This window comes from Myiozetetes cayanensis, unplaced genomic scaffold (assembly GCF_022539395.1).
Source record: "Myiozetetes cayanensis isolate MyiCay16 unplaced genomic scaffold, myiCay2020 scf23, whole genome shotgun sequence".
NCBI lineage: Eukaryota > Metazoa > Chordata > Aves > Passeriformes > Tyrannidae > Myiozetetes > Myiozetetes cayanensis.
The window spans coordinates 4,842,280-4,868,212 of record NW_026087445.1 but is presented as its reverse complement, the minus strand read 5'-3'; the positions used below and the strand labels follow the sequence as shown (position 1 = coordinate 4,868,212).

The 25,933-nt window shown below is 58.0% G+C and overlaps 2 protein-coding genes across 4 annotated transcripts; both read right to left on the bottom strand.

Moving 5' to 3' along the window:
- Window positions 1-62: 62 nt before the first annotated feature.
- On the bottom strand, window positions 63-5,332 carry TOR2A (torsin family 2 member A). Its single transcript, XM_050320297.1, has 6 exons — window positions 5,295-5,332; window positions 4,318-4,547; window positions 3,821-4,086; window positions 2,560-2,735; window positions 2,130-2,257; window positions 63-1,586 (listed from the first exon to the last, which is right to left on the bottom strand). The coding sequence occupies exons 1-6, from the start codon at window positions 5,330-5,332 to the stop codon at window positions 1,342-1,344; spliced, it is 1,083 nt and encodes a 360-aa protein (XP_050176254.1). The 3' UTR covers window positions 63-1,341.
- Window positions 5,198-25,729, bottom strand: LOC126642398 (SH2 domain-containing protein 3C-like). 3 transcript variants are annotated; one of them, XM_050319992.1, is made up of 11 exons: window positions 25,617-25,729; window positions 22,166-22,205; window positions 11,782-11,910; window positions 11,051-11,499; window positions 9,317-9,441; window positions 8,381-8,958; window positions 8,049-8,164; window positions 7,714-7,885; window positions 6,855-6,966; window positions 6,030-6,236; window positions 5,198-5,902 (listed from the first exon to the last, which is right to left on the bottom strand). In XM_050319992.1, exons 1-11 carry the CDS (start codon window positions 25,658-25,660, stop codon window positions 5,727-5,729), a joined length of 2,148 nt encoding a protein of 715 aa, XP_050175949.1. In that variant the 5' UTR covers window positions 25,661-25,729; the 3' UTR covers window positions 5,198-5,726. The 3 variants fall into 3 exon arrangements, with proteins under 3 accessions (XP_050175949.1, XP_050175952.1, XP_050175950.1); XM_050319995.1 differs by having other exon boundaries at window positions 6,030-6,233; XM_050319993.1 differs by lacking the exons at window positions 22,166-22,205; window positions 25,617-25,729 and adding an exon at window positions 18,051-18,235.
- Between the last annotated feature and the right edge of the window lie 204 nt (window positions 25,730-25,933).

Below are 25,933 nucleotides of genomic sequence, written 5' to 3'. Positions count from 1 at the left end.
CCACGTCAGCTGCAATTGGGAACTCAAGCAAAAAACCCCAACCATTTATCTCATAAAAGATTTATTTTAAAATTAGAAATGCATAATTCTTTTGGAAGAGGCAGAATATTTTGGTCCACCTGGGCAGCCTTTGGGTGGTGTCTAAAATCCCCAAAGCTCTGGGCCTGGAGCTGGAACGGTCCCAACTGCTGGCAGCTTTTTTCTGCACAGGGCCTGAGCAGAGCATCTGGGAATTGTGCCTGCACCCATCCCTTGAGCAGGTTGTTCCTAAAGTGAATGATTCTGGTTCTTCTGACCTGTTATTCCATAAGTGATGCACAGAGGAGATTAAAACCTGGGCAAAGGCCAGGCTGTGCATCCCGTGCTTGGCAGTCTGGAGCACTAATCTTCTCTGACTTGTCTCTAGGTCCCCTGTTGTGACACTCCCCAGAAGCTGAATGGGTGTTGGCCCAGCCAAAGCCTGCCAAGGTCTGACCAGCAGAAGGACGTACAGGAGGCTCCACAGCTCATAGCACCAACTCTGCTGCAGAAATCATCACTGAGTAAAAGGAATTTTCTGAACTGTTAGTGGCACTGTGGGCTCCCCTGGAGGTAGGATGAAATTATCTGTGGCTGGTAAAACAAGCAAGAGGTCTTTTGTTGTTTTCCTGGTTTGCTGCAGGGAAATCCTTTGGTCCTGAGGGAAAAAATGGATGATAGTAGGGGAGCCTGGCTCTTGGGAGATCAGGTGTTGCTGTCTCCCACATTACCCCCCTCACTCGGTGGTGAAGCTGGTCCCTCACAGCACCTATTCACAGTGATAGGAACCTGGGAAAAACTTGGCTCTAAAACTTCCTTGAAAAGAAAACTTTGTTGAAGGTGTTCACAGGAGTCGGCACCAGCACTGTCACATTGTACCAAGGAGCTGAGGCACAGCCACGTTTTAAAAAGGTTTTAAAAAGACTGTTAAAATGCTGTAAGGAATAAATATTCTCCTGTGGGCTCAGAATCTTGATGTGCTGGGTACCAACAGCTGCCAGGAGAGGGGTGAAAGCTGTGGGTGGGTGCTGCTGACAGGCTGAGAAACCTCCCTGACGCTGCAGCCCCTCTCAGCATCTTCCCCGTGTCGTCACAGATGCCTCGGGTGGTGCATCTGCTGTCACCTGGCCGAGGGTGAATCAGTAAAGTGCTTTAAATCACATTATTTGCACTTGGTCCCACAGCCACTGGAGAGAGTTGAGTAGGAGAGCACTTGTGGTGCCAGGAGGGACATGCTGCTCCCACTGCTCATCCCACCAGCCCTGGGCGCTTTCCAGTTCCATTTACATCCCCTATGGATCTGAGCAAGGCCCTCAACAGTGACTACAAAAAAAAACTGATCCGAGAGGCCACTGTTTTGCAGCCTGTTGATGAGAATAATTTCTCCTCTTCTGGGAAGTAGGGGATGCTCTTGGCCACCTCCTGGACAATGTCTGGACGTACTTCGAGGCCTTGCTGGATGAGTTCGCTGACCACACACTGCTTCACGTGGTGGTGCTTCAGGGGGAGGAAAGGCACAACAAAATCAATGAGATGTTCGTTAATGATCCCAGATTTCCAGAATCCACCTGCAAAAGGAAAAGGAAGAGACAGGTTTTACCTTCAGAGAGTCTCTGCAGTCCCTGCAATTCAAAGAGCTGCTTTGTGTGAAGTCAAAATAGGCTGCTGAAGAGAGATCTGCTCTGGTTTTGCACAAGGAGAGGGCTGAACCTATTACCTGTCACCCATGTTAGCCCCAAATAGACTTCTTCTCCAGGAACGAGGGGATTTAGCTTGTCTAGTCAGAATTTAAGCTGTTTCCTGTGACAAGGGCAAAGCAAGGAGAACCAGGCAGGCAGTGGAGATCGATGCATTGAGCGTGCTGTGCTGTCTGCCAGCCCCCAGCTGCAAACACACCTTCCAAAGAACTTTGCTAAGCATGGCAACAGGTCTGCTGGCTCAGAAGGCCAGGCTATTCCTTCCCTTCACCAGGAAACCTTGAGGGGATAGCAGTTTCCTTCCCTGAAAACCCTGCCGTCCCTTCCTGGCTGCCAGGGAAGTGGCAGGCGGCGCGGGTGGCTGCTTGTGCCAGGCTCTGGCCCTGTGGGAAGGGCTCAGCTCCAGGGACTCACTCTGAGGGTTTTCAAACACGGCCTTGGAGATGGCTGGCTCCAGGTCCTGCAGGCTGATCTCCTCCCGGTCCCTGCGGGCGCGCCACAGCGCCAGCGTCGCCTCGTTGATCTGCTCCCCTCCTGCGTTGCTGCACAACAAGGAGACACTTACTCAGTGTGTACCTGGGAAAACGGTGTTTCAGGACAACCTGACACTTGCAGAGTGCAAGCCAGGATGTCCCAGTATGGCCCAAAATGACTCCTGTAGAGGCAGCCAAATAACAGGGATAGGAGGGCTTTTTTGCACTCTCCAGGTCTGTCTGTTTACAATGAAATAGAATCTCCTGGAATTTTTAGAGGCTCAAGGCTTGGAGAAGGAAAAGCAAAACAAGTGCGTGCCCTGGAGTAGGTGTGACCTCTGCCCAGTGCTGGAAGGCCCCCCCTTCCTCACCTGATGAAGATGAAGATGGCTTTGCGGTAGTTGGTCCCGTACACGACCCACGAGGGGCCCAGGAATGGTATGATCACATCGATCAGCCCTGGGTGCATCTTGTCCATCTCATCAAAGAGGAAGGCTGAGCGTCCACAGTTTGTCAGGTTTCCTTGGATCCAGCGCTTCAGGCTTTCCTAGGAAAAGCACAGGCCACGCTGTAAGGCAGTGAGATAACGAGGGTGGCTCGAGCTACCCCAGAGCAAAGGCTGAGGCCGGAGCTCAGATGGAGCTGAGGGTGCTGGAAGCAGCATGTCCTTGCACAGCACCACCCACTCGGAGCAGGAACAGCCAGTGCCAGGGAGGCTCCTTTATTCTGGCTTTCACCCAGTGGCTGTTACAGCTTTATTAGCCCATTGTAGGTCTTTTATTACAGATTTAAAGAAGGAGGCAGCACACTAAAGCAGGGCGTTCAGACTCCTACACCTCCCCGCGTTCTTCTCTTTCACTGTGTATCTACACAGTTCCCAGCTTCTTGCCAGCTCCTGTCCTGGTGCAGAAACAGAACAACTCTGGCTCTTGAGCATGGCTGAAGGTACTTCTTAACCCGCACAAAACCACTCCCATCCCCTGGGGACATGTGTAACTCCTCACTGAAACACATCAGCCAAGATGGGATTTACCTTCCCAATAGCATTTCCTCTAAGGACACAATGCTACAAATAACTTCTCCAAGCACCCAGAAAGCAAAGGTCCAGGTGCACTGATTCCCTGCACTGCTGAGGGTTTGGCATTTTGGTTTCTTCCTTTCCTCAGCTTTAAGAGACAGAGTGGCACCACGAAGAGCCTGGGGCTGCCGTTCAGGAGCTGTGTGCTCTGTGAGGAGGGGATTACAAGTCTAGTGAGACAGCAGGTTTTCACAGCCATCAGGCTGTTTGGAAAGCAAAAGGAGAATTTTAGTGCCTTTCATCTAAGCAAAGCACTTTTGTTTGTGCTTACAAAGGGCTGTGTAAATATTTAAGGAATGAGAACACGATCAGGGCAAGGACTGCTGTAGGGAAGACGAGAGTGATAGCTGAGTGCCAGACTATAACCCAGTTACTAGCTGATCCTTCAGCCAGTGTGTGGAGCCACTCTCTCAGCTGTGTTTGAGAGGGTAACACAAAGAGCTTTTATTCCTACTGCACTTCAGGAAACAGCTTGAATGCATATGTACTGAGGATCAAGATGGACATAACTGAAAACCCCCAGCCAAGCAGCACTGCTGAGAGGTGTCTCTTACCTTGTACTGTTCTATCTGCTCAGCGTGGGGGAAGTGCACGATGGGGGAGAAGTGGTGAACGTAGGGGCTCTGGAGACCACCCTGGAAGAGGTAGCGGATGACCATGGAGCTCACGTAGGTTTTGCCTGTCCCAGTCGAGCCGTGGAAGGACATCACCAAGGGTTTCACCGGATTCTGGTTCTCCAGGAACCCCCTCAGCCCCTTCATGACCTCCTGCCTTACTAGGGGCTGTCCCACCAGGTTGATGGCCAAGTCGAACTCCAGACCTGAAAGGAAGTGAAGCCAAGACTTAGAGAAGGTGGGGTGACATCACTCTGGTCTCCCCCTGCGGACCCGTGCCGTCCCTGGGGGCTCCCCCCGGGCCCTGGCAGGCCGAGAGACCTCCCGGGGACGGTCCCGGGAAGGGTCCCCTGGGGCCGCCGGGAGCCCCTTTCCAGCCTCCCCGCGCCCCTCCCCTGTCACCCAGACCGCCCTCGCGGGCCGCCGCCCCCACTGACCGCGCAGGTCGGGCCTGAAGCCGCACTCGCAGTCCGCCGAGAAGCCGCAGCGCAGCGCCCACAGGTCCCAGGGGGTGGCGGGCGCCAGCAGGGCCAGCAGGGCCAGCAGCACCGGCAGCGGGGCCGCTCCGGGGGCCATGGCGGCCGCGCCTCCGCCCCCGCGCGAACTACACCTCCCGGCGTGCCCCGCGCGGGGGCGGGCCCGGGGAGGGGCAAAGGGGAAGGCGGTGCTAAGGGAAGGGGGCGTGGTTATGTGGCACGGGGCGTGGCCTGCCCCGCATTGCCCCGCCCCCTTGTTTTGGGAACCCGAGGCCCCCTGACAGAGAAGAACCTTCCGAAATTCAACAAGGACAAACGCAGGGGCCTGCACTTGGGGAGGAACAACCCCGAGCGCTGGTACAGGTTGGGGGCTGGCCTGCTGGAAAGTAGCTCTGCAGAAAAGGTCCTGGGGGTCCTGGTGGACTACAGCCAGTAGTGTGTCCTTGTGGCCAAGAAGGCCAATGGAATCCTGGGGTGCATTAGGAAGAGCACTGCCAGCAGGTCAAGGAGGTGATTCTGCTCCTCTATTCAGTCCTAGAGGCTGCATCTGGAGTTCTGTGTTCAGTTCTGGGCTCCTCAGGAAAAGAGAGACATGGAGCTCCTGGAACAGGTCCAGTAGAGGGAAACGAGGATAACTGGGTGACTGGAGCAGGGAGGTTAGACTCAATGACCCACTGTGGTCCCTTCCAACCTCTCCCATTCTGTGATTCTGTGACACCTGAAGGGCTGTCTGGGGCCAGGTGGGGCTGGATTCAGCAGGGTGGTCCCCCCAACCAGCCCTCCCTGGGCTCTGCTCCCCCAGGGGGTTGTCTAAAGGACACCCACGGGACAGGGGACCCCCTTGAGGATCAGCATAAAAGTTTATTATATGTAAGAAACAAACTCATGAGATATGTACACATATTTACAGGACAAAATGAATGAGCCTAATTATTTACAACAAGAATTCTTCTTCATCCTTCACAAGTCTGTACATCGAGAAGTGATTGTGAAAACGTATTTACACGCGTGATCCAGCGGCCGTGGGCGAGACAGAGGTGGAACCAAAGGGTGAGGTGAGGGGTATTGTGTAGTCAGACCTCAGCAGGGCTAGGTGGTGGAGACCAGTGCTGGTGTGCCCAGATATTGTCCCCATCCTTCAGGGTAGCAGTGTGGACCCCCTGCCCTGTCGTGTCCCAAGGAGGTGAGTGATAGATCTGAGGTGGCTGCTTTTCCTCCTCTTTGCCTCAAAATCGCTGCCCTGTGCCCCAGCTCCTTTCTGGGCCATCTCTCCTCTTCCAGGTGCCAGGTCCCTGGTCCCATCCCTTGCCCCACAGCCACCAGAGGGGTGCAGTCTGGGAGCTGGGGGGTCTCCCAGGGCCCGGGGGAGGTCACAGCTCGCTGAAGCGCACCGCTGGCTCCAGCTTGTGGGACAGGGCGGTGAGGACCTTGTCGAACTTCTCGTAGCGCTCGGCCTGGCTGCTCTCAGCCCCACGGCTGCCCCAGAGCAGCCGCAGCTGGAACTCGGTGCTGAAGATCTCCAGCAGCTCCGCTCTGCCCTGGAAACCTGCAGGGAGGGAGAGTCAGTTCCCCAGGATGTGATATGGACCCCCTGCCCATGGGATGCTTCACCCTGGAGCTGCACACTGGGATGGTGGTAGAGGGAAAGGGGCTCTGCTGTCCCCACTGCTTACCCTGCAGCTTCACCTCAGCATTGGTGTGGTAGAGCCCACCGTGGTGGGCCACCATCCGCGCCGCCTCCAGGTGGGCCATGACCACCTCCACACCGTTGTCGGTGGCCTCCCAGGGCTCAGGGCTGTCCGTGAGAGCCTCGTCCCGCTCCAGGAGAGTCACGAGGGGTATGATGTGGGGGAAGGTGGTGTTGGTCAGCGGCGGCCCTTCTGGGGAGAGAGGAGCCCCTTTTATAGGATCCCACATGGCCCTGTGACCCTGCGTGCCCCTCCCCATCTCCCTGTGGAGCACTCGTGTGGCCACGCAGGCCTGCGGAGCCAGGCTTAGCTGCGCTCCCACGGGAGGCTTTAGGGCTCAGCTGGAGCACAGCAGCTGCTGTGCCTCTTCGATCGCTGTGCCCGGGGCCATCGCCTCACAGACACCAGCTTGTCCCAGCCAGGCTTTCTCTGGCTGTGCTGGGAAGGGAATGCTGCTGCCCCTGCTTTTCCCAGGGCTGCAGGTTTGCAGACCCCGGAGCACTGGGCATTGGAGGGACATGGCTTTCATCTTCCCCGGCTGGCCACCCTGTCCCTTGGTTTGGCACTCACTGCCAGGCGAGCGCGAGGGTTTGGCTTGGCTGGTTTTATTTAGTTATGAAACACTTCCTTGAGGAGGAAGAGGCAAACAAGGCCAAATGGGCCCTGCTGGGTGCTGGGGCGGTTCAGGAGCCAGCGGGGAAGTGTCTGGCACTGGCTGGGACAGGGTCAGAGCATCTCAAACAGTGAGGCTGTGCCCAGACAGAGAGGGAAGGAGCAGGCAAGCGAGAGAAGGGGAGTTGCTCCCATTACCTTTCCCTTCATTCAGGCTCTTCAGGAATGGCTTAAGCTTCTTCTCATAGAGGATTGCACCCTCCGTGTGCCGCTGCCGCAGCACCATCCAGGTCTGCTCCAGCCGGGCAATCTGAAAGGAGACAGGGCAGATGGAGTGGGCTGGGGGCAGTGCGGCCCCTGGGCACCAAGCTCTGGGCTAGCAGGGTGCTCCCAGGAGCACAGCCTGGCCCTGGAGCCGTGGTCCCCAGCCTTGCACACAACAGTGCTGGCTGCTCCCCAAAACAGCCTCCTCCACCAGCACTCGCTGCCAAAGGTGGCACATCCCTGGCACAGAGGCTGGGTTCAGGATTTCTCCCCCCTCCCTGTGCCCCAGGACAGCAGCTTCCCCCCCGTCACAGCGGCCTTGAAGATGAGATGCAGGGAGGGGGCAGCCGTTCCACCTCCTTTGTGCAAGCAGGAAGCAAGACTTCCCAGCTGGGCTCGATTTAAAATTGAATTTTAATCTCCTTTCATCTTCCAAAGGGAGCAGTGTGGCCCGGAGACGCGGCTGCCACAGCCTTGAGACTGATTTGTATTGTACCGGAGGGCAGATTCATTTCCTCCCAGGAACACAGCCCAGCACAAAACAAAAAGCCCAACCACTGAAAAACAATTGGATCCTGGTGGGACTGGGCTGTCTGCTCCATGGAGGGGATGGCTCTTCCCCTTCCCTGCTTACATCCCAGCGTATGCAGCCCCACGCCTCCTACCCTAGGCATTTTCCCCCCTTCTCCCACCCCAATGGCTGTTGGATCCTGCAGGACACAGGGAGAGGGACATGCCTTGGGTGAGGGGGCTGAGCCCAGGCCATGAAGAGTAAAGGCACGTGTTCCCATACCTGTGTCATTTCCAGGGCGTTCATCACAGCAGCAAAACTGAACATGTTGCCCATGGTGCTCTTCAGCTCGGCAGCCAGCTGGATGGTTTTGTGGAGCAGGGCCGCCCGCTCCTCCGTGCTGCCCGTGCAGCCCAGGATGTCTACAGCGATCATGATGGACATGGTGTGAAACCTGCCGTGGGTGAGACACAGAACAGGGTCAGTGCAGGCTGGCTGGGGATGCTCCTCCATGCCCAGCCCCGTGCCAGGCCGGGGACAGCCCGTGGAGGGGGCTGGGCCGTGCCCATCCAGTGGGATGGGGCAGCCTGGTGGGCTCGTCCCTGCCGTGGCCATACCGTTCCAGCAGGTCGAGGCGGAGCTGGTGGCCGTGGGGCAGGGTGAGCAGCTCCATGCCAGAGCTCACCCCCATGAGCCGCTGCATCTCCGCTGTCACACCCAATATCCGGGCGACCTGGCAAGGAAGGTGAGAACCGATTAGACCTTTGTTAATTGGGAAGAGGCTGAAGCGTCCCTTGGGCAGCCTCTTGCCCCAGCCCAGCTTCTGCCTGAACTGGCTGGTACAGCATGGCAGAGCCTGGCAGGGGTGCTCCAATGCTCAGGGATGCTCTGTTCCCTGCCAGCCCAGAGGGTAGCAGTGCCCATCCCTCCCGCCTGGCCCTGGCCGTACCAGGCAGTCCACTTTGGTGATGTGTTTGGCCAGTGTCTTCACATCCACTTCTGCCAGCAGCTCTTTGACCTTCTTGAGCACAGTCATCTCCAGGGGCTTGTTCTCCAGGGGGATGAGCAGGGACTGGAAGGCAGCAGGGTTGAAGGAGGAAGTCGTTTCCATGGTGGGGGGCACAAAGCCCATGAAGTCCGGCTCTGCTTTCAGCCTGTGCCCTGCCTCTGCTTCACCAGAACTGTTCTCCACAGTCCCTCTCTGTCCTTCCTCCACCTTTAGCCTCTCCACGTAGCTTTTTGTTGGCATCTGCTTGATGTCATGAGCTGGCCGGTCTCTGCTGATGGGTGAGGTGGGGTGCAGTTGGCAGTAGTGCCCTGAGTCTGCGTCGCTGTAGCTGTTCACGGAGGGAGAGGGGGAGGCGCGGGCGTACCCGTGGCAGGGAGTCGAATGGGAGCTGTGGGCAGGGTCTGGCAGAGGTTTGCTGTTGTTCCCGTGGCACAGCTGGGGCTCGCTGGACCTTCTTATGACCGGAGAGGTGGGGGTGATCCCGGCTGCTTGGCAGGCATGAGGCTTTAGCCGCGTAACTGCGTAAGGAGCAGAGGAGACACTCAGAGAGCCTGGAGATGGGCACACACATAGGGACCGTGGGTGCAGCAGCCCAGGGATGAGAAGCTCATGGGAAAAAAGCCCTGCTGCCCAAACGGACTCAGCTGGTCCCAGGGCAGCTGCATGACAATGCAACTGAGGACTGGCTGAGATCCTGTCCTCCAGCCCTCCATGGGGACACCTCTTTTTGCCATGCCAGACAGTTTCACTAGCAGAGAATGACACAGGGGTTTGTTTTTATAGCCAGCTCCATCCCTAATTTCCAGGTCCCTGCATCACACCCAGCCTGACCCACATTCCCCACTGTCCCCAGTGGGCTGGAGGGAAAATGCCTACCTGTGCTGTAGGCAGGTGACACTGGGTTCTCGGAGATGGGGGACATCGGGGAGTGCAGGTCTTGGATCTGGTCCACACTGACGGCACAGTTGCGAATGATGTCTCTGTGGTGGGGCAGGGACACGCTGGGGAGTGGGAAGATGGGGAAGGTTAGTCCCTGCAAACAGGGCCTGGGCAAGTGCAGAGGGGCTGGGATGAGGGTTTGCTGCCCCATCACCTCCTTACATGACTACCCATAACAAACTGAGCCCCTAGCAAGCTCAGCTGGAGCTGGCAGTTCCTGCAGCAGCTGGGAGCAGAAGGGGTCAGAACCCACAGAAAGCAGAGACAGCCCTGCTTGCAGGGAGCTTGGTCCTATGCAGCAGAGCAGAGGAGGGGAGAGGGAACCAACAGCACACCATGCAAAAGTACATGGGATGGGATGAATTTGGTTCACTCTGCTCCAGGGTGCTATGGGCAAATGACTCTGGCAAAGAAGTCACAGCGGGTAGTTTTCTAGGGTTGTGCTGCAAGGTGGTGTCTAATGCTGGGTTGTCTTACTCTATTTCTACGTGTTAGGATAGTTAGGTGAACTATTGGTCTGACCCCTAGAAGAGCTGGAAAGTGCCTGGAAACTGGAGTCAGGGAATTGCATAACAAACAAGGAGGTCTTGGGCTGGTGAGGCAGCAGTGATGGCAACACTGTTTGTCTATGGTGCTGCAAAAGATGCTGTGTCTGGGAGCGCAGGGAGGGTTGGAAGGCGATATGGCAGGTAGTTACTGCCCTGCCTGCCGTGGATGAGGGCTGGGCTGCTGTGATGTCTTTGAGCAGTGTGCCTCTGCACTGTGAGGAGGAGGGGACAGCAGTGGCGGTGATAAGGGGTTTGGGGAAAATGTGAGTGATGAGGAAAGACTGATGGATCTGGGCTCTTCTTCTGGAAACACATATGCTCTCCTGGAAGTCTGAGTGTTTTCCTTTTCCCAGCCATAACAGTTGGTTGCCTGTTTTCTGCTGGCGCATTCTCACCCTGCCCTTGGGCTGAGAAGGTCGGGGTGGTGAGAAAGCAGCTTGGCTTTAACAACGGGCTGTGTCCTGCTGGGGAGGCAGGAGGAGAGGGATCCCCCCTTGGCTGGTGTGTGGCCCTGCCTTCCCTGCAGGGCTCTGGGCATCCCAGGACTGCCAAAAGCAAGCCATACAGAGGAATTCTCCTTCTCCACCTCTGGAGAAGCCCAGCTGCCCCATGGTTAATGTGAACAGCTCAGCCTTGTGCAGCATTGGCCTCCTCCTGCCCATCAGGCTTTCAGCTTTGCTTGGTAACTCCTTGCAAATGCTGAATGGAAAGGGCTCTGAAACTAAAAGGGCTGTTCAAAAACAAACAACAAATGCTCTCTTGATGGCTGGGACTGACTCTCTCTCACATTTGCCTGGGAAAGCTTGGCTCTGTGGCTCTAACAAGCCATGACATGCTGGTAATCCTGGACTGGGTGATTGTAAAACACTCTCTGGCTTCTGGCCTGCAATGCTAAAGTCATGTCTGCTGTGGTAGCTCAGTGTGGTTGGCAGCCAGCCTGGGAGAAAACCTCAGTTCCAGCTGAGTCCTAGTTCTTTCTCCCATGCCTCTGCTGGTCTCTGTCTTCCATCCCTGATCCCAAACCCCTGCCCTGCACCCAAGGAGCAAGGACTGAGCACCACCCTCCCTCTTTCCTGGGGTTGATTCTCTGCTCAGCTGAGCCGGGATGAGGCTGCGTGCTCACCTGGTCGGGCACCCCTCAGCCCTGGTGATCTTGTCTGCGGTCAGGCCGTCCGTCATGGTGATGCTCCTCCTCTTGATGTGCCCCCCTTTCTGGTTGGAGGGGCTGTGGGGCCCCCCATGCTTCCCGTTGGCCAGCCCATAGCTGGCCTCCAGGTAGCGCAGGGGGAAGGTGCGGTTGATGGGGCAGTAGACGATGGCTCCGCTCTGCTCGGAGATGGCCTTGCGGTTGCCCACGTAGAAGCGGACGAGGGCGGGCACGTTGTCAAAGCTCTCCTGCTCAAAGAGGTACTGGACACGGGTATGGCCATCGCTGGATTTGACCGTCACTTTGTTGATCTTGAAGTGGAGGGGCTCGTTGCGCCAGCGGCACGTCAGCACGTAGTCACCCAGGCTGGTGAGGGAGTCGCGGATGAGGAAGTCGCCGTTCCTCTGCACGAGGCTCTCGGACACCTGGCAGGGGACAGGGCAGCAGCTCAGCCACAGCCCCGCTGGATGGGCCAGGGGACATGGGTGGGTGCTCCACTGAGGTGTTATTTGGGGGACTTGGTTGTTCCCCTTGGCCTCTGAGCCGTGGGAGGGCATTTTCTACGACAAAACCAGGCAGCTCAGAGCTAATGAAGCCCTTGGCCAGAGGCTTCCCAGGGGGACAGACTGGTGCTTCTGTGTGGTCTTGGGGTGCTCTCCCAGAACATTCTAAGCAAAGGGTGCCCGAAGCCACCTATCCCTTCTCACCTCCCGGGGGATGCGGCCGTGGTACCAGGCGTGGCTGCGCAGGTCAGTGCTGCTCAGCTTCAGCTCCTCTTCCAGCTCCTTGTGAAGCTTCTCTGGTGATGAGTCGAGGATGTATTTCTCCTTGGAGAACTGTACAAGGGAAGAGAGAGTGTCAGCTGGTGCAGCACTATAGGGCCTGGGGAGGGCTGGCAGGTTTCCCATGTGGGGACTGTGGCACCTGCCAGGAGCAGAGCTGTCCCCAAGGGGCAGGTAACTCAGAGCTGTATGTGAGGATCACTGCTTGTGGCCAAGGGTACGGGTAATGTGCCTGTTGACAGCCAGGTCCTGTCACCAGGAGCACTTGGATGGTCTCCTGGTGGCATGTCCCCGTGGTGCCTGGCCATGCTGTGCCCTGTGTGCTGCCCTTCTGCCCCAGCTCAGAGCTGAGTGTGGTTGGGCAGGAGAAAACCTGCCCCAGCTTCCCCTTAAACATCTCCAGGGATGAGTTGCCCTAGGAATCCCTCCTTCCAGAGGAAACCTGCATTATTCCTCCTCCTTGAAACATCCAGAGTGTTTCCCCTTCCAAAGGGTTAACTCACTGTGTTTAGCCTGATGGTGGCATGAATAGTAATGACAAATGTAAAGGGAACCTTCTGCATTGAAATGAGCTTTTACCCGGCACTGGTGCACCTGAGCCTGGAGGATGCAATTTGCCCCCTCCCTTCCTCCGGAGAGTTGAGGGATGGTGTCATGTCTCCATTGGCTGGAACCTGCCTCTCTCCCTGCCTGCAGCTTGGCCAGTGTTCCCAGAGGGCAGCGAGGATGCCTGGCTGCCGGCACCGTGGAGCTGTGGATGTTCAGGGAGGTGAGCACAGGCTCAGGCTTCCCGTGTGCTCCACATGTGAGGCTGTTTCTCCTGTGGCTTTGAGCTGAGTCCTGCTGCGGTGCCAACAGTGCTGCGTGGTGGAGCAGTGCCTGTGAGCCAAGACCCTGGATTTCCTCCATATCCCAAATGCGTGCTGTCCTGAGGTGGGGATGCATGTGCCACTGCCACAGACTAGGGAGCTTGGATGAGGCTATTGGGGTGTCCTGCTCCAGTGTTCCCATGAGCGAGGGTGGCTCAGTGGCTGGCTCACCTCCGGTGGCAGTGCCAGCATGGGGAGGCACCAAGGGCTGGCCCAGCTCCTTGGCGCCTGTTAGGGCAGGATGCTGGTGGTGTCTTGGAGGACAGGCACAGGCTTGAAGCCCTGCTGACACTGCTCTGGCACTGCCAGAGGAGCAGACTGGCACTCATGGCTGGCCTTGTGTGGTAGCTTGTTCCTGAGAGCACTGGGGGCTGCAGCCCTGTGCCAAGGCACCAGGCACTCGGAGCTGACTCCTTTACCTCATCCTCTGTGTCCCATATCAATTCCCTCTGCTCCTCTAGTGGTTGTGAATAAGGGAAAGTGTTGCTGCTCTTCTGTCTTGTACCCACTGCTCCAGAAGTGCTTCTGGGACCCGACAGAGTCCCTCAGCAGGACCCTGACTCCAGGTCTCTCCTTCCCTAAGGAATATATTCAATCCATCTTGGTAGCTGCATTCATCAGCCAAACTAGGTAGAGATCTTGTCCTGGAGACCCTGTTCCAGCCTGGGGAGAGGGAAGAAGGCAGTGGCAAAGGGCCTGTGTTATGGACTGTGCTCTCCAGGGCTTGCCCTCACCAGCCTGGACCTGCCCTTATTCCTCCCTTCCCTGTCAAGTCAAAAGGTGCTAGGAGAGTGGATGAAGCCTATGAAAACAGTGCGGATAGAATTCAAACTCGCTCATCCAACTGTGTTTACTCTCTCCATGAGCGTGTCCTGTTGGTTGGAGCTGCAGGGACACATGGATTGTTCCCTCCAGACCGAGGGCTGCAGGGAGCTGAGCTATCTCTGCTGCTCTGGGCCCTCCTGGAGACAAAGCCACCCAGTGCTGCTGAGCCCTATTAAAAATAAATGGTAGCCGGCGGATGCTGCCGGGGTCCGGCTGCCTCCTGGGGGGCCCAAGCCGAGCAGATGCCGTTTCCATGACAACAAATCCATTGCCACTGAGCAGACCTGGCTCGGCCAAGGGGTGGTGGGGGACCCTTGCCTGCAGCTCCCTCCCTGTGACATGGCTCACCCCAAAATCTGGGGCAGGGAGGGACCCCCAGGAACCTCTCCTGTCTGTGCAGGCGAAAGCCATCAGAGCTGAGCTGGGAGCAGTTTGGAGACAGCTATCCTCCTACCACCCCTGGAGCGGGGATTAGTGCCTGTGCTGCTCAGCACTGTACATCAGGGTTTTCCCCCAAATCCTCCCCATGCAAATGTGCAGGATAACAAACACAAGCCCAGCTGAGCAGTGCCCAGCATCTCCAAGCCCAGATTTGGGCAGCAGCCGGCTGGCATCCATGCCAGGAGCCATGAGCTAAGCTAGCAGGAGAGAACAGGAGGTTTGGGAGAGGCAAGGGAGGTTTTGCATCTTGCAGACAGGGGAGGGAGCCCAGTTGTGAGCAGAAGGTGCTGGGAGTCACCTTCTCCCGTGCATGTGGAGTGCACTGTCCCTTCAGCTCTACTTCTGGACAGTGAGATCCCATTTGATCTGCACAGCCACCAAAAAGCCATTGCTTGGAGCAAATGTGAGGCTACGATGCCGGGGGAGGCAGCACAAGAGCGATCACAGGGAACCCTTTCCTTGGCGTGACGTGACTCTGGGGACTGCTCCTCCTTGCTAGTCTCTTGCACTATTCCATTCCAACAGGCTGCCAAAACCACGTGGCTGCTCCCCTTTCTGAGCAGGAACGGGGCTCACCACAAGCCCTTAATGGACGAGGCCCATGTGCTGTGGAGGGATGTGCTTCCTCCAGCCCCCGGAGCCCTTCGGCAGCGCTCGGCTTCCCTCTGCTCCATGGGCAGTGTGTCTCGGAGGAGCCTGGTCGGTGGCTGCCAGCTGGCCGGGCGCCGAGGCGCTGGCAAGGCATGGCACGGCACGGCAAGGCAGCACAGGCCGGCCGGGCGCTGTCAGGAGCATGCGAGCGGATGTCTGAGCGCCGTGCTGAAAAGGCACTGCTTGGCGCTCCCAGCCGTGCCAAGAGGATGTCTAAAGATGCCTCACGGCCCAGTGTGAGGTTTTGCACACAACTGGGTCAGAGTGGGGAAAAGCCTTGACTTCCATCAGCACCTGGTTGGGGTGTGTGGTGCTGGGTTCCTGCATGGAGAGCCCCCAAGGCCTCTTCCAGCTGAGCAGGAAGGAGCGGGGATTAAAGCGGTTCTCCAAACCAGCCGCACCAGACAAACCAGCTCAGGAGCTGCCAGAGATGATGCCAAGCTCTGCTGGAGGAATCCCAACCAGCAGCCAAGCTGGCTTGGTTGGAGAAAGGAGAGTGCCGCAATGGGCTGGTTCACAGTGCTGGGGCTCCTCTGGAGCTGCCATGCAATGGGGGCAACCACCATGAGGAGGCAATTCCCGAGGCTCTTCATCCCTGCCTGCTTCCCTGACTCTCTCTGCTGCTTTTGTGATGGAGGAGGTGCCTCTAGTCCCAACTGAGTGGCAAGGACTGGAACTGGTAGTGGAAGGGCAAGAGCTGTAGGGATAGAGGCTGCTGATGGCTGTAGTACATGTAAAACAGCAGCGGCCGTCACTCTGCCTGCTGTAAGGAGAGCTTCAAAGGCTGGCATATGGCTTTCTCTCCTTGCAGAGGTAATCTTACGAAACCAGAGTGATTTCCATTTGCTTTCCTGCTCTCCCCTCCCAGATCTGGAGGAGTTGCAGATGAAGATGAAGTCAGCTTGGAGAGCAAGGTGTACTCACACCCCACCCTGCTCTTCTGCTGATAACATCTGAATATCCCCAAGGCACTGAGCACATCTGTTCTGCCTCCTGCTCTCCTGCTGCCTGCCCTGTACTGGGACCCTTGCTAGGGAAATCCCAGCCCTTTCTGGAGTTCTCCACCCCTGTTTTGGCTGCTGGAGTAGCTGCGGGGCCTGGGAACCAGAACTGGGAGGAAATGGAGTAGCAAGCCACTGGGAACAGGTGTATGGGGAAAGCCACAGAATTGTGTGAGGGGTCTTCTCTGCTCCCTCCATACCTGGCAATGGGCTACTTCAGTGAAGCATTTTGGAGCAAACATCCTTGCTGAGGGACAGATAATATCACAGTAAACCCAAGAGCCAGTCTGTGTGCCTGTCTGGTGCAGGACTGCTGTGCTCACTGGTCCCGCTGCCAGGTACTACCCAAGAATGGTTAGTCCATCCCACACGACCACAAGAAAATACCCCCACAAACCACCCTCAGGCTGTGATGGGCTTGCTCTCAGTCTTCATGCCCTGCTGTGAGCCAGTATGTCTTGCTGACCTTGGTATCCATATGGAAAAGAAATCACTTGTTCCTCTGTCCTCTCTTGCAATGACTCTAAGCATCTAAATGGCCTCTGAGAAGGCACCAGCCTATCTGCACACCCTATGGGTGACCGAAGACATCTCTTGGCTATGTCACATCTCCACTAGTCCCCACTGAAGGCAGACCTTGGCTCAAGAGCTTTGTCCTGGAGTGCAAAGTCCTTCCTAGGACTGACCCTGGCTACCCTCAAGGTCTCCTCTCCCCTTGTCTATGCTCCTTTGTGGTAGCTCTGGAGCAATTCTATGTGGCTGGCAGGGGTGGGGTACAGCTGCGGTTGATGGCCAGCAACATCTGGGTGCTCTGAGGTGAGACCAGAACCCCAGGTTGTGCGGTGGGGTGGCAGAGTGTGCTGCTAGTGCTGCCCTAGGGGAGCAGGTCTCCAGTGCAGTGATGGGGGGACTGTGTATATACACATTTCCATCCATCTATATATTACTTATCTCACTCCGAGACGGCGGCAGCGGCTGCTGCTGCATCCCTTTTCAGAGCTGCTATTGGCCAGAAATGATGTCAGTGCTTCCCAGGCTGGGTGCACCGCCATTGGCGGTGAGCAGGGATGCGGCTGTCAGCTGGAAGCGCTCCAGTCATTCATGGGGACTTCAGTGTGTGTTTGCTGGGCACGCTTGGACACAAATAGATGGTGAAAGATCTGGCAGAACCAGGTGAGCACTTAAGGCTTCACTTTTAACTCTTTCTGAGGTCGGGATGGAGTGCCCTCCATCCCATCTCGCATCTCTCTGTGAGAGCCAGACCTGTCTCTCCCTTGTTCTGGCAGCAGCTCGCTGAAAGCACCCCATCACTCCCTGCAGTGTGCAACCCAAGGGCACATCCCTGTGTTGCTCAGTGGCCTTTGGACAACTGGGAAAAGCTTTTCTGCTTTTCCCTCTTCACCCCCACTAGCAATCAAAATCCCTGGCTTTGCGCTGAGATCAGCCGCAATCATGACAAGACTTGAAATGCTGCTTCTGGGCTCCGTCTTACCCAGCATAATCTCTACAGCTCGGCACCTACCTCGCTCAGCAGGAGTACTGAATAAAACTGCCAGCTCTCTTGGCTGCCGGCTCCCTTCTAACTTGCAGTATACCACAGCTCGTGCTTCAGACCTGAGCCTGCTTGGCTCCTGCAGTGCTTAACACCTTTGCTCTCTAACTCAGTAAATGAGGGAACCAGTTCCCAGCGCCATGCCCCTCTGGTGTGAATGCCAGCGTCCAAAAATAGGACACCTACACTTGTGCCAAGACAGTGGCGATGCTGGAAGCACCACAGGACAGGTGACAGATGGATCCCAGCTTTCTCCCACCAGTCAGACCTGTGCAGTGCAGCGCACAGATGAAGACCTGGGCCAAGAAGCTGCGTGTTCATCTGGGCTCAGTCTTGCTCTGTGCTCAGCGACGCTCCGAGCACATGCCACCTTTTGGGGGACGCTAAATGTGGTTTAGCATCATGAGGTTTGCCGCAGGCGAGGGCTCCTTCCAGAGACTTTGCCGCCTGTCAGAGCGCAGGTCCGGGGGGATACGGCGGCTGTGCCTGCGTGGCCCTGGCTGCAGAGGGGGCTGAGATCTGCCCCACGACCCCGGTGCTCCGCTCACCCCGCGCTCGCTGCCGCCTCGTCGAGCGCCGCCGGCGCGGTGCCCGCACCAGCTCCGTGAGAGCGGGGCAGCGCGGGGGCATCGCGGGGCTCCCCGGGGAGGCTCCCCCGCACCCCCGCTCTCCAGCGCTGCCCTCGGAGGACCAGAGCTGCCTCCGGCTGGTGCGGGGCCGCGGGTCCCACCGTGCGGTCCCCCCTCCCACGGCCCCCCATCGCCTTCCCCACGCGTGCGGCACCGCGGGGGCTCCGCGCCGAGCGCGGGGCAGCCGGTGCGGTGCCGGTGCGGTCCCGCCGCCGCCCCCGCTCACCTGCACCTGCATGAAGGAGCCGCGGTAGAAGCAGCAGGCGGCCGCGGACAGGGCGCTCCACAGGCTGCACCGCTCGGTCATGGCGCGGCGCGCCCGGCGGGGGCTGCCCCGGCCCGGGCTGCACCGCCGCCGCTGCCGCCGCCGCCGCCGGGCTTCAATTTCAGCCGCGTCCCCGATTACCTCATCCCTTGTCGGCGGCGGAGGGGCGGGTGCGGTGCGGCAGCTCCGCCCCGGCCCGCCCCGGTCCGCCCCGAGGGCCGCCCCGGCTCCGGGGAACCGGCACCTCGAGGGGAACCGGAGCCCCGGCTCTGCCTGAACCCTGGGGGGAACCGGTTCCTTTGAGAGGAACCGGCATCGCTGAGGGGATCAGGCACGGAACCGGCATCCCGGCTGTCCACGCCCGGAGGGGAACTGGGAACCAGCTCCTCTGAAGGGAAGCGGCACCCCAAGGGGATCAGGCAGCCCCGAAGAAAATCTCCATCCCCTCTGCACCTTGGGGGGAACTGGGAACCAGCTCCCCTAGGAGGAAACAGTATTCCCGTGTCACAAAGGGAACCAGCATCCCTGAGGGGATCAGGCACCCCAGCTGCCTGTGCCTTGAGGGGAACCAGCACCCCTGGTGGAATCGTGCACCCCTGAAGGGAACCAGCACCCTGGCTGCCCATGCCCTGAGGGGAACTGGCTCCTCTGAGGTGACTCAGCTCCTCGGAGGGGAACCGGCACCCCTGAGGGAAACCAAGAACCCCGACTGTCTGTGTCCTGAGAGAAACTGGCTCCTCTGAGGGGATCAGACACCGCTTTTTTCCCATCCCAAATCCACCTGCTTTCCCCAGTGATGCGCATGGGTCGAGGGCTGCCTTGCCCTCACCCACCCTGTCTTCCTTCACCCTGTCTGGTGATGCCTTTCTGGGGGAGACACTCATGCCCACCTCACACGGCGGGGAGCCGGCTGCCTGTTTCCTGCGTAGGCCGTCTCCGACTGGTGTTTAATTAAGGCTCCACTTCGGTTTAATTAAGGCCATGGTTTCACGTATGGGATGTGCGAGGCAGCACTGATGACTCAAAGCATTGCTCCAGCCTTGACTCTTGAATAAGCCTCCCAAATCCCTGCCTGAACCCACTGCCAGTGGCTGCCCTGCACTGGGGGCGGGCAGGGGCTCCCTCAGCCTCAGGCAGTGACATGGACCCACACCCTGCTTTTTTTGCTCCAGGTCTGTCCTGCACTGCATGGTCTGGATTTGTCTGTGCTTTGGTAATGGGAGGCTTCAGGTTCCCATCTGCAAAGCATGTTCTGGCTCAAGGACCCTCGTGCCTCCAGGGTGATGCTGTGACCTCGGAGAGGTATTCCTGCTGCCACTGACCGCAGAACCCTGCAGCCTCTCTGCTAATTAATTCAAACGAGCCCCTCTCATCCCCAGGCAAGGAGACAGCAGCCAGGGCTGATGAGATACAAGTCCCTGCATGAGCACAGAACAAAGAGCTCAGAGGCGCTGGCTGGGCCCTCGCTCTGCCCCTGATTTTGCAGGGAAGGGAGAAGAGGGGAGAACAGCAGGACAGGGCTGAGGTGTGGGAGAACAGGGGCAGCACACAGACTGCAGGCAGGGCACATGAGGCAGCAGGTGCTTATGGGTCCCATGGGTGCCTGCAGCCCTGCCGGGATGGGCAGGGAGCGTGGGCTCTCCTCCTCGCCTCTTGCCTGGGGCTGAGGGACAGAGCAGATGGCAGCATGCAGGGAGATGCTGCTCCAAAAGATCTGACGGTGAATCATCCTCCTGCCAAGGCTTCTCCCCGTGACGGGCTCCATGGTTTCCCTCTGAGGCTTTCAGCAATGATCTAGCAGGAGCCTCATGGGGTGCTGAGGGGAGGTGTCCTCCAGCTGTGCTCATGCTGCCCCTCCTCAGAGGGAAGCTGAAAACCCCAGACTGAGCTCTCGTGGGGACACGCGGCAGCTTCACTGGCTGCTGCTCTCCCCAAGGATAACACCTTTCTGCAGCTCCTTCATCTGAGTGGGGGCCAAAGCTGTGCTGCCTGGGATGTTGAAATACAGAGCCCGGCGTGCAGATCCCCAGGCAGCTTGGAAACACCACCCCTTAGGCCATTATTAAAGCACATTAATTACCAAGTGCTTATTGATCCTGGCTTTGTGACCCTCTCTAGCTCCCAGTTGCACCTCTAATCAGGGCAGGCTTGGTGATGGGAGCGCTGGCCTTGGCTGGTTTGTAGCTGAAGCTCAAGGGCTGATGTTTGGCAGATACAGACCTGCCCATCAGCCTTTGCTCATGAGGGCTTTGCAGCACATTCTCTCTCTCCTCCTTACTCTCCTTCACTGACTATTTTCTTCCTGTCTTTCCACTGCTTGCCCCTCACTGGTGTTTCCCCTCTGCTTGTTTCCCTCCCAGTTACAAGGACCTATTCAAGTGGCGGGTCCCAGCCCTGTCCTCCCTTGCTCCAAAGGCAGGCACAGCAGCTGCCTTCCCACCCTGAGTCCTGCAGGACCTGGGGCTGAACACTGCTGGGTGCTGAGCACCCTGCAGCTGCACGGGCTGCCAGCCAGGCACAGTGCCTGCAATCAGCTGGAGTGTCCCTGTCATCCCGGTCACTCACACTCCAGATAATTACTTATTTGACTAAAATAGCTGCTGTCACTGCAGCCGTCAGTTGACCGAAGGGAAGTGGCGTATAAATCACAGCCCGTGGGCACTGCCTGGACATCACAGGGACGGGTGAGAAATAAGGGCCAGATAGCTCAGATCTGGGATCTGCCTGGATGGTAAGGAATTCTCCTGGCTCATCAAAAAGAGCTTGATCTCAAAGGCAGAGCCATACCCATTGTTCCCCACTTGTGTTGGCTCAGCCTATTAACTCATGAGCCATAAAATGTGCCTGTCTCTGAGTGCACACACTGACAGTGCCAGAGAAAACACCCCAAATCATCCTGTTCCTCCGCTCACCACCTCCTTGCCCTTGCAGGACCTGCCTGCACGAGCAGGAGTTTTCCTGCACATCCTGAGGCACCTCACACCAAGACCCTACCCTGCAAAGCCCAGGGTATTGGGTTTTCAGGTGAAAATGAACTCCACTGCAGCCAGAGCCAATACACCCAGTCAGAGCCTTGTTGTTCTGGCACACACCCCACTTCCAGCCCTGTGAGCTCCCACTCTGGCAGTCCCACATGGCTAAAGGGTGTGGAGAGGAGGACATCCCACCAGGGGATCCCTCTACACATCAAAAGCCTCATCCAACCCTGCTGCCTGGAGGCTGCCAGTTGCCAGACTCAGCGTGTGGGGTCCTCATTAGCCCTATGGATCGTGATGACCCCCATTAGGAAGAGAAGATGAGCTCAGGGTCCAGATAGGTCTCCTGATCCTGCCAGTTGGTGCTGCCACAGGGTGTTCCCACATTGCCACGTCTGGCTACAGCTGCCACCCAGAGCCCCAAGCAGAAAGATGAAGGTTCAGGGCTCTGTACTAACTAGACCACCCAAGCTGGGCACCTCAAGTCACTTCTCAACAAACCCCATCTGCCCCATGGGGCGACCGGACCAACCCTCCTCAAACAAACTCCCCAAAGGCCGTGGCATGGCAGTGACCACCCAGGCAGGTTTCAGTGCTCTGTGCCCAAACCACGCAGCATCCCTGCCACCCTTCCCCTGCGCCTGCCCGGCGCCCATCGTGCCAGCAGCCTCCTGCAAGAGGGCTGCTCTCCTCCGGAGCCAGGCGCCTCGCTAATGAATTTCTGGCCAGACATGAAGAGTCCTCAGGAATGTTAATAGTTTGCTGGAGGATAAGCAAGAGATTTGGAGAGATTTACACCAACTTTCATGTGACAGCCGCGAAAGTGGCTCAAACCCTTCCGTTTCCCTGCGTGGGGGCGGAAGGAGGAGGCTATGTCCGTGGGTGTTTGCAAGGAACTTGGAACACAAAATCAGGCAGCTCCTGTGGGAGCAGCACTGGGGGGACCACATAGGGTTGGTGTCTCCTCTGCCTTCCCTGGCCTTGCTGGAAATTTATTCCAGAGCCAAAGAGAGAGCCCAAAGGGGATGGTGGGATGAGGGGTGCAGAGCTGAGCACCCCACTGGGTGTAGGACCCGGCTGAGATCATGCTTGGTGTCTTACCTTCACGTATTCACTGCCCGACTCCAGGCCATCGTGATGGCTAGAAGGAAGCAGAAAAATAAAAATACTTAAGTAAAGAGCAGTAGGTCATGACAGTCAGGTCAAAGGTGGTGGTGGTGGCACAGCTTGGGTGAGCAGGCACCTGTGCCCCTTGCCTTGCCACGGGGCTGAGAGCATGGCTGTGGTTTTGGGAGAGGTTCCCAGGGCCCCAGCAGTGTTCCTGCCTGCTCTGTGCCCACTCTCAGCCCAGGGCTTATCCTCCCTAATGCGATCAGAGGAGAATGAGGCCTTTTTAGAGGATCTCTCCCCAAATCGGCTTGGGACTGTGTGAGCCGAGACCCAACAGCCAGGCTGGGGTCCCCTCAGGTCACAGTGCTGGGGGGTGAATGCCAAGGTGGGGGACCCTGTTTCCTGGCAGAGCTGCATTCCCAGTAGGTGGCTGTTGGGACACCACCCAGACAAAGCATTTCTGACTTTATCTGTGGCCTCGTGCGACCCCACAGAACTCAAACTCCCACTGAAGCCAGGGCTGAACTGCAACTTCCTGGCTGAGACTGCGAGATTTGCCCTCCCAGCATACAATCAGTAGAAACTCCCATTCTCCTTGGTGGCATGGTCACTCTTAGCCCTACTGACAACCAACCCAACAGTGTTGAGACAGAGCTGATTCAGCAGCTTCTTTGCCATCATTTCCTGAGCATGTAGGAATGCTGCTACTGCTTTTTGTGCTCTTGCCGGTCTCAGTATGTGCCCGTATGAAGGCATCAAAGGGGAACAACAAAGAGTTCAAATGGAGAGTGGCTGTCACAGCCTGAGCTGGGGTGCACTACCTTGAGATCTTGCCTTTCATAAAATACAAAAATCCAGGTGTCTTTAACCAGAACCCAGAGCCTGTCACCTCCCCATTGCCAAACTTCAGAGTGGACATCCCACTGCTTGTTGAGGTCACCTGCCTGAGCATGGGGCAGCAGCAAGGGCCCAGGGATGGCAGGGTGCCACAGCAGGGCAGGCAGTGCAACTAAGAAACAACGAAATCCGAGGGTGTCACAGACCTGGGATGCCCTTTCTCTGCCAGGAGCCGCCTTGCTCCTCCACCTCGTGCCTGTAGCCATGGCCAGACACATACTGGGAGCTGCTGGGAGTGCTGCACACAAAGCTGTCCCGGGACCTGCACCAGTGACATCCCTAGGGAGCCAATTTACTCCTCTGTGGCCTCCCTCCAGGTTGAGGATGGTGCCTGGTGGCTTCCCCAGAGGGAAGCAGGGATACCACAGGCGATCATTGCTGGATATCCCACTGGAAATACCCCATGGCATTACAGTGGGTCCTGACAAGGTCAGCATAAGCCCCTCAGAGTGTCCAGCCCGGCAGCAGACAACTCCCACTTCTGTAACACCTGGAAGTGTTCAGAAAACATGTGGGTGAGGCACTTGAGGACATGCATGGTTCAGTGGTGGACATGGCAGTGCTGGGTTAACGGTTGGACTCAGTGATCTTATTTTCCCACATTAATGATTCCATGATTCTCCAAACACACGCTGCTTAAACCGCATCCCCTGCTGTCCAGCTTGGAAAGGGAGAAGGGGCTGGAAATCAAACCCACAGTTTTTTGGGGGTGAAAAAACAGAGCTGCATTTGGGAGGGGGGATGGACACAGACTCCCTTGGGCAGCTGCGGGCTGCCTGCCCGCCCCGGCGCTGCCTCTCCAGGCTGTTTGCCTTTCACACGCAGCAAAGAGCTGCCTGGTGCTGCGAGAGCCGTGAGAAAAACCGGCAGGAGGACGGGGGGCCTCCGGGCAGGAAATCGGGAGCATGGGAGCAGCTGGGAGACTCTGTGAGGGCCCGGGCAGGAGAGGCCCCCGTGCTGGGGAAGGGCAGCAGCTGGGGCCGCAGCCCCCCTGGTTCTGCACATTCCTGGAGGAAACGGCATTTTTGGGGGCAGACGAGTGCCTGGGAGAAATTCCAGGGCTGCCTTTGGAGTGCGGTGGTGGCTGAGCCGCTGGGACCCGATGCTGCAGTGGTGGTACCGGGGAGTGGGGTTTTGGTGGGGTGGCTGTTCCCTTTGGGCTTGGGAGGGCATCACCATGATTTGCAAATGTGCCAAGCTCCAGGCTGGGAACAGTCCAGGGGGATCCTGTGGGTCCAGCTCTGGTTTGTAGCCCAGGCTCTGCTTGCCTTGGGATGGGGTGAAGGCTGCCCTCCTGGGGAACCAAGTTTGGGAGCCTCGTGCCTCAGTTGCCCCCTGTAGGGCTGCCTCAGTGGAGGTTTTGGCTGGGTGCTGCCAAAGGGTTCTGCTGGCAGCGTCAGGCAGTGCCTGTGCCCTGCAGGAAGTGGCATTTCCCGAGCCTCACGCACGGCTGTGCAGAGGGAAACCGAGTCACGTCCGCTCGATGGTCTGCCAGAGGGTCATCTCCCGTTAGTCACCGTGTCCCTGATGTAGTTACGGCCACCGCCTCGCTCTGGGCAGCTCCACAGGCTGGGTGCCACTCCCTGTCCCACAGCAGCACAATTTTACCCCCTCGAGGGCCTGATCTTGGCAAAGCCCTCCTGCGTATGGGCATCCTTAGCCCATCCTGCCTTGGGGTCTGTCCTTACCAGGGATGCTCTAGGCGGGGGCAAGTGAAAATGTGCCCCAGGGCCATGCTCCCCCCACCTCCTGCATCAGGGAACATGCTGTTGCCATGGCCTGGCGGGAACAGACTGTCCCCATCCCCAGGGATGTGCCTGCGCAGGAGGAAGGGCTGGGGTGTGGCACTATCCTGGTCCCGCTTCCGCCCACCCACCCCACGGCAGAGCCCGTCCAGGGGGATGGCTCCAGCAGATGGCTGTTCCCCGAGCTGGGGGCTGTGGAAGGGGCTCCAAGTAGAGTGTGGAGGGGCAGAAATGCCCCCGATGCCAAGAGCTGCTCTGGGCACTCTCTTGCCTCAGTTTTCCTGGCGAAGAGCAAGGCTACACCCATCATCAGGGCAACACCGGAGGATGCAAAAGAGCATTTGGCTCTCAATATTTGGGGACCCAAGTCCCCACTCCCCAGATTCAAGACACCCAGGTGACCCACGCACGTCCCCCTGCTGTTTGGCTCCCAGCCATGCTGGCTTGGGACCTAAGCAATTTCTGTAAATCCCGTGAACCCTCCTCGAGGTCCCTCCGCCTCTGCCGGGGCTCTGCTCACCAAAGGATGTGGCAGAGCCCCCAGCCCCCACACCGCCGAGCCTCTGACCCCCCCGAACCAGCACAGCCCCCAGTGCCGGGTCCGCTGAGGTTTCGGCAGCTCTTTGCATGAGCAAACACCGCCACGGGCCGGGGGCCTCGGTGGCCAAGCAGCGACTCCGGCAATATCTGCGGTGAAGCTTTGTGCCCGCCCCAAGCAAAGTCCCGTCCCAACCTCTCCCTCCCCATCCCCTCCGCTGTGCCGGGGTGCGAGGGGTGGCCAGAGGACCGGGACCCCTTACCTGCCCTGTCCCAGGGTGGGAAACCTCCTGCCCACCGCTGTCATCGGCCCTGAGCGATCCAGCGAGTGCCTCTGCTCCGGGATGGGGAGAAGCCTTCCCGGGCGCTCTCCCGCCTTGCACTGAGCGTCGGGACTTTGGGGCGAGCAAGGCGGTGGCGGACCCTCCTCCTTCCCGTCCCAGCCCTCCTCCGGCCCTCCCTTCGCGGCCGGCAGGAATGTGTGGCCGGCACAGCCTGGCTTCCACTGCCGGCACGAATTTCTCCTCCTCACTCCGCTCTTGGGACCACCCAGACCTCCCAAACACTCGGTGCCAGAGAA

Bases quoted from the DNA above. Each gene is read 5' to 3' on its own strand.
- TOR2A (XM_050320297.1), bottom strand. From the start codon at position 5,332: ATGTACAGACTTGTGAAGGATGAAGAAGAATTCTTGTT. The intron at 4,087-4,317 runs GTCAGTGGGGGC...ACTTCCTTTCAG, and splicing joins CTTCAGGCCCGACCTGCGCG to GTCTGGAGTTCGACTTGGCC. The intron at 2,736-3,820 runs GTAAGAGACACC...TGCTTTTCCTAG, and splicing joins AGCAGATAGAACAGTACAAG to GAAAGCCTGAAGCGCTGGAT.
- LOC126642398 (XM_050319992.1), bottom strand. From the start codon at position 25,660: ATGACAGCGGTGGGCAGGAGGTTTCCCACCCTGGGACAGGGCAG. The intron at 22,206-25,616 runs GTAAGGGGTCCC...GCTTCCTTCTAG, and splicing joins CCCACCCTGGGACAGGGCAG to CCATCACGATGGCCTGGAGT. The intron at 9,442-11,050 runs GTGAGCACGCAG...CCCACTCCCCAG, and splicing joins GCTGAGGGGTGCCCGACCAG to CGTGTCCCTGCCCCACCACA.